At 39.1% G+C, this 7,547-nt stretch overlaps 1 protein-coding gene across 1 annotated transcript; it reads right to left on the reverse strand.

Moving 5' to 3' along the window:
• Nucleotides 1-1,152: 1,152 nt before the first annotated feature.
• LOC147845382 (GTPase IMAP family member 8) lies at nucleotides 1,153-6,680 on the reverse strand. Its single transcript, XM_087243623.1, has 3 exons — nucleotides 6,037-6,680; nucleotides 5,339-5,824; nucleotides 1,153-2,124 (listed from the first exon to the last, which is right to left on the reverse strand). Exons 1-3 carry the CDS (start codon nucleotides 6,218-6,220, stop codon nucleotides 1,262-1,264), a joined length of 1,533 nt encoding a protein of 510 aa, XP_087099749.1. The 5' UTR covers nucleotides 6,221-6,680; the 3' UTR covers nucleotides 1,153-1,261.
• Nucleotides 6,681-7,547: the final 867 nt, after the last annotated feature.

The following is a 7,547-nucleotide window of genomic DNA, read 5'->3' on the forward strand; positions in this document are numbered from 1 at the left end:
AGAGCAAGCTTCTGATTGGTTAACGCGACGCGAATGTACGCTGAAGTTCAGATTTTTCAAAATCGAGAGATTCGCGCGAAACACACGTTTAGCGCGTCTAACGCGCAAAACGCTCAATTTGCCCGTGCCATTCGTGCAATTTGCGTCATTCGCGACGTGCCATTCGCGTGTATCGTGCCGCAGGATGTCTATTTGTGCGTTTGCATTGACTTAACATGTAAATCACTCGCGATTGACGCACGTTCCGCGTCTGGTGTGAACGCAGCATTAGTCCCCTATCTCACACTCAATGCACTACATTTACTATGGTAACATTATAAATACAGCAATACAACATACAAAAGAGAAAGATTGACTTGGAATATCACTTACCAGTTTAATGATTTGATCAGCTGTGGTTACGTTGTTTTGTCTTCTAAGGGCTCATAATCAAATCTCTTTTAAAGTGTATTTTATAGTCTTTATTATTATGCGGTTCTGTTGCCATCTTGTGGATCAAAACATCAACCGTTTTTGGTCTACTAAGTATGACAGGCTAATGGTAGCCGATGAGCTCTCTCAGAAATTGTAAATATTTTAAAATAAGCACTTTTCTTATAAATAAACTGCATAGTTGCAATCTAAACAACTATATACTCACCTAAAAAGCTTCAAATGTACAATATGTTGTCTAACAGCAGTGATATTTGTCAAACTGTTGACCGTCCTCTTAAGAGTAATACACAAAGGGTAAAGAGGATGTATGGGTGCTGATATTACCTAAATATCTCTCAGCTATCAGCCAATCAGATTCGAGAACCATAAAAAACTGTTGTGTATATATATATATATATATATATATATATATATATATATATATATATATATATATATATATATGAATATATATATACGAACACATATGTAAATGAGTAAAATTCAATGTTAATGAACATGATTGATAGAAATTAATTAGCAGACATTTTTCTATGAATAGTGTAAAACACTCTAGAATGACCTGTAGAAACACTCTCAATTAATTGCCTCCTCAATTGTAAGTCACTTTGACAAAAAGAGTCTGATAAACGAGTAAATGTACATGTCAGTGAATAATGATTGAACAAAAGCTTGGGGTGATTATATTAGCTATTGTAATTTATCCCTCATATTTTATCTCTGAATTCTCTCTTTTCATCTTCTTTGTCGACCTTCTTGCTACATTTTTCTATACTCAAGCTCCTGTTCCTGATAGAATCTTTTCTTTTTATTGTTGTTTTCTTTACTACCTTCTCTGGTCGACAGCATTCCTAGCAGAATGTATTGCTGTAATAGCAGCTCCTATAACAGCAACTAAAGCGACTTTAGCAGGTCCACCACCAATAACACCAAGCCCAATAGAAAATGCTGCTGTAGCAAAATAACCCCAGTTATTGCTGAAAAATGCAATAAATCCCCCACCATCTCCACCATCTCCATTTCTCCTTTCTGCATTCTCTATTTGTCTTAATCTCTGAATTTCTTCATACATCTGATTGCTGTAGTGTCCTCCTCCATTCTGTTGTATCATTGACTCAATCTTCTGCAGTAGATCCTCCACCTGCTCTCTGTTATTCACATCTCTGTTGTTGAACACATGATATCTGCCTCCACACTGCTGGACTACAGATCTTAATCTACTGTTCTGCTTTATCAGCTCCTCTACAGACTCTCCATCCAGCAGATCTCCATGAGTGAAGAGAATGATGGAGTAATTCAACACATCCTGACCAAATATCCTCTCAATCATCTGAGGAGTCTGCTGCTCTTGTTCATTGAATCTCATGTTCACAGGAAACACAATGAGGAAAGCGTGAGGTCCAGGACTGGAGAAATCTACACCTCTGGCAATCTCCTCTATGAACTCTTCCCGATTCATCTGAGTGTCAAATAATGCAGGAGTGTCGATTACAGACACAAATCTGCTTTGATATCTGGTGTGAGCAACTGAACATTGACGGGTTACTGGTCTCATTCTTAATTCAGCTCTGAACTCTTTTCGTCTCAGGATTGTGTTTCCAGCTGCACTTTTACCAACACCAGATTGACCCAGAAGAACAATCCGTCTGAATGTACGAGGGATATCAGGAATCCATCCACTTGATAGAGCTTCAAAGATTAAGAAAAAACAACAACAAATAAGTAGAAATTCAAATGCATATGATTTGTCATGCAGAGTAAAAACAATCACCAAATAGCTGTAAAAAAAAATAAAATTAAAATTATATATATATATATATATATATATATATATATATATATATATATATATATATATATATATATATATATATATTTTTTTTTTTTTTTTTTGATGAATCAACCTTCATAAATACATCTGAATAAGTACTTAAGGTGTCTTATAAGTTAAATATAGATCCTGCTATGGTTGTGTATAGTTCAAATAGCCATTCATGATCAGTATTACACCATGTCTTAACAACATGACATGACAAGATTCCAACAACAAGCAGTTTGTCTGTCCACACCACATGTGACATGACAGAAATTTAAATGCAGCCATTAAGAAACACAGAATAGTGCACTCACTGCACTCCTAATTACATGAGTTTTATAATCCAATTAATACATATTAAATCTCTTTAACATTATTAAAAGTAAATGCTGCATGACTGATGTTGTTGGCTTGCACTAAGTCACAGTTCACAGACTATAGCCTATGTTTATTTTACTCTCAAGGTCTGAGATGAAATATCTGCTGCTGCTTTTAGCATGGCTGTAAATGTCACTTATAAAGACATTTCACATGGATAAAAGCAAAGAAACAGCAGCTGAGGCGATCATTGCCAGTAGTTTAAGCTGTTGTTCAGATGTAACGTTGCCGAAATAGAAATTTCAAGAGTTCCCACTTAGATATGCTTGGCACTTATAGCAGGTTTGGCATGCTGTCCCGGGAGAGAACCCTGAGCTCGGAGATATTTGAGCCCAGGGCTCCCGCCCGGTCTAGAGGCATATCAGGAGAACCGAGATCAGGTAGGTCTCGATCGCTCCCCCTTTAGAAGGGGAGAAAAAGGAGGAGATGGGGTGGAAGGGGGGATTCTTCCAAAATGAAGATAGTGCAATGAGGAGAAAGTGATCCATTTATACTAAGCTAGGATCATTCTGATTGGATTATTACTGATTACGGATGAGTGGCCAGCGGTGCACAATCATATCACGTGCTCCTCTCGAAATTAGTTTATGAAACTTCACTTAAGAACAAAATGCACAAAGCTTCTATTTTAGTTTCTGAGTTATTACATCTTCATTAAAATCTTGTTTCTGTGAAACTCTACAGTGATACATGAATATATGATTGAAATTAATAAAAAAAATTAATAATAAACATTTAAGCCTATGAGTGCTTTGCTTTGAAATTAATCTAGTTCAATCAGTTAACTATGCTAAATAATTGGAGAAATGTTTAACACTGGCCTATTTAAGCCCAATATTAATCACATTTATTATAATTTACTGATTGAAGTTCATTTATTCATTTTCTTTTCGGCTTAGTCCCCTTATTAATCTGGGGAAAGAACCGCCAACTTATCCAGCTTATGTTTTACACAGCAGATGCCCTTCCAGTTGCAACCCATCATTGGGAAACACCCATACAAGCAATCACACTCATAGACTACAGACAATTTAGCCTACCCAATTCACCTGTACCGCATGTGTTTGGACTGTTGAGGAAACCGGAGCACCCGGAGGAAACCCATGCGAACGCGGGGAGAACATACAAACTCCACACAGAAACACCAACTGACCCAGTCGAGGCTTGAACCAGCGACCTTCTTGCTGTGAGGCTACAGCACTACCTATACTGCGTCAGCCAGACTGAAGTTATGCTACACTAATTATACTGGTTCCCACAGCTGAAACCAGAGTTGAGATATTTGTCAGGTTTATTACTCAAACTACTCCTGTGTTACCGTTCAACTTCATCAGTTCATCTGTGGTGTATTTGTGTCCTTGTTTTTGTGTGCACAAATGCATATCTTGTAACTTTTTGCTGTGACAGTCTAATAAGCGAATCAAACACAAAGGCTGTCATTCACCCATAATTATTGAGTTTGATTTTTCTCATCTCTTGCAGCAGCTGGGGGCCCACGGGTGAAGGAACCTTTTTGGTGGTGGTGCTGCTGTGCCAGTGTGTGCTCTGGGACACTTTTGATGCATCAGGGTGTGTGACTGGAGTTTGCTGTGGTGTGATGAGTGTATGGTGAATAACTTTCCCCGGTGATCACTTATCACACCACAGCACACTCCAGTCACACACCCTGATGCATCAAAAGTGTCCCAGAGCACACACCGGCACAGCAGCAGATCTGAGAGTACGACATTATGTGTTTAATATAAGTGTGGACTGAATATTAACCACTTTCAGTGCCTTTCATGAGTAAGCCACCTAGAGGTGGCATCCATTTTGGTGCTTTTGAGTCTTTTAAAAATAATTATTGTGAACTTTTGTATTTTTGTATATCCTCATGTCTCCTGCCTGCTCCTTAAACAGTAAAAAAGACAAATCCGAGTGGCCTTTTGATATTTAAATTCCTGGGTTTGTATCCCAGGTGGCGTAGTCGGTTGTTTCATCAAATTAAGCAGCTTGGAGGTAATTTCCGGTTGCCCACCCATCTCCATCTAAGAAAAAGGCGTATAACAGTCTACAGAAGGTTAACTTAACAACTTAGCTTTGATCCTCTGCCCTCCTTCACAGCCCATGCTCCAACACATAATCTTGGAAATAAACATTACAGAGCCGATCCTCCCTAAAAGCAACCCATACCGCCAAACCATTAGGGAACGTCTCTTGCTCTTGAATGTGAATCTGTTCTGTGCTTTCGTTTTGTTTAGGCATCAAAACACTTTGAAATAAATATAAGAATGACGGGATTCCCTTCCTTATCTTTACAGGCACTGTTGCCCCTCCTTTACAGTCCTCAAAACAGTCGGTTCATGTAGCGGTGTGTAACTCTCAGACGCGCTATATAGTGCTGTTTCCCAAATGGATGTACACGCACTTTGGAAGTGGAGCAAAAGTGGACACTCTGGTACCCCTTTTTTTATCTCAATGTTGACAGGTATGCTGTAGAGCAGGGGTCAATAATCTTGGTCCTGGAGGGCCGGATACCCTGCAGTGTTTGAACTTGCCTCAGCACACCTCCCTGGGTGTTTCAAGTATACCTAAGACCTTGATTAGCTGGTTCAGGTGTGTTTGATTAGGGTTGGAGCTAAAATCTGCAGGACAGCGGGCCTCCAGGAACAAGTTTTGTGATCCCTGCTGTAGAGTATGTAACAATAGGCTAGGTAGAAATAGACTTACTATCAACTTTCTGAAGTATTTGAGAGCGCTGTGTGTGTAGTAGTTGAAGGCGTCCTCCTCCACACCTTGCAGATAACTGCTGAATAAGCTTATTTTCTTTTACAGACTGATAACTACTGTCTTTGTCGTCAGTAGTCAGAATCGTTGTGTGCTTCATTGCCTGCTCACCAAAGTACATCAGCACTATAGATGATTGATCTTTATGAAAGTGCGTGAATTCATTGTGCTGCAGCACCAAAATGATCACATGAAAATTATATTTAGACAGCTCAACTGCTTTCTGCTTTACTGCTTCTTGTGTAAGATTTGATCTGAGCAGGTCAGTGCTGATGACTGTTATATTTCTGTCCTCCACTCTTTCACTGTGCTCCTCCACCTCAGGTATTGGTGTTATCTTTCCAAACACATCATTGTTTAAGATTAGGTTTCCCACTCTGCTGTTTTCTGACATACTCGTGCCCAGCAGGCCAATCCTCTGATCACTCACTGAAACACATTAAAAACAAACACAGCATGTTGCCAAACAGATTTGAAATCTGTGTATAAAATGGTGTATATTACTGAATCAATGTATTTTAAAAGCAAATACCCATATTACATGTAGCTAAAGGTATCCATGAAGTAAGCTCATAATATTATAGAGTAGCACTTCAATATAACTAACTAATAAAGTTATTACGCAAATCATTTTGACTTACTGTTGGGACGATTATGAGAAGGACTTTGACTTCTATTGATTTCTAAACAAACACACAAAACAAGTAACAGTAAGTAAGTATACATCATGTTCCCTATAGGCCGGAGGAGGAAAATGAGACTAAGGACAAGACACGTATTACAAAGTGGTTTAAAGGTGCAGTAGGTGATTGTCTTCAGAAACATGTGCTGTTGTGCTGGTTGAAAGTCTCTTCACAGTCCAATAGTAATGATGACAGTAAATGATCTAAATGTGTTTATATGTATTTTTATATTCTGGGTAAAGCATAAAACTAAAAAATGTTCATCCAATTAAATAGAGTCGGACCGTCATCTCCCTTAATTCCGATAGGCAGGTCAGACTGTCAGTCAGCAAATGTAGATTCCGACTTCTGCGCATGTGTTCACGCAGATCCGCCATTAGCGCATGCCCGTCTGCATCACAAACGCATGCGCTCCGAGAGAGCTGCCGAGTCGGAGTCAGAGGCGTTGAAGGACAGCCGAGCTCGGGCCAATTACTGTAAAGCCAGGCGCGGGTATAATTCGCCCTTAAAGCGGCCGCGCGGTCACGAGACGGACCGGGAGAAATCAAATGCTGAATTGAAACTTTCAAAAACCTGAATCAGTATTGGAGTTACTTTAGCACGCTGGAGGAAGGACGACACCATGGCTGAAGTATTACTGTTAGACAGGTCATGTTCTGTTTTGAAACTATTTTATGTTAAATTGTGTTGTTATGAATGACTTATATGCACAGACGTGTTGTTCAGCCACTGAAATCTCCCGGTTAAAGATTGATGTGATTATTTTCAGTTTCATAAGGTCCTTTGACAGCATCTATAATGTAGATTTATATTTAGTTTAACAACAAAACATCAGTAAATAGCGCTATTCTGCCTAACCTGCTTTACTGAGCTGAAGTTGCTTTTATATTCACATTGGGTCATTTTTGAGCAATGACAGCCTTCCTATACTGTTTACCATACTCTGAATATTTGCTCTGAAATAGTATGTAAGTGTGGCAAAGTAATACATGTAATTCCTGCACGGCGCTGGCACTAGCTAACTGGCGAATGACATGAACTAGTGGGTTGTGTGTCGGCTGTTGTGACGCGGTGCGCGTGCTCGCGATTTCAGGGGGTGTGGCTTTGAATCACAGCCCCTCCCCCCCGTCCAAAGATAATATGCTAAGCGGTTAGCATTTTGGCAGATCACCTACTGCACCTTTAACATCTGCAACTTCTTGGATATTGATTCTTCTTCTTACTACTACTACTATGACTACTACTACCACTAAGAATAATAATAACAACATAGACAGGGCTTTTAACATGGGTATAAGACAGTATTATTCTGAACTATATTATCACTGATTACAGTTTGACTTCAATTCTCTCATATCTGCAATGATATTTTTTAATGAAAATATTTGATTTGACCTCATCATCATGGAGATCAGAGGCTGCTATAGTTGGGCTCTTGAACCTTTACTCTTCTGTCTTAATGTTTCTCT

The sequence above is a fragment of the Danio rerio genome, chromosome 3 (assembly GCF_052040795.2).
Source record: "Danio rerio strain M-AB ecotype USA chromosome 3, GRCz13ab, whole genome shotgun sequence".
Lineage (NCBI taxonomy): Eukaryota > Metazoa > Chordata > Actinopteri > Cypriniformes > Danionidae > Danio > Danio rerio.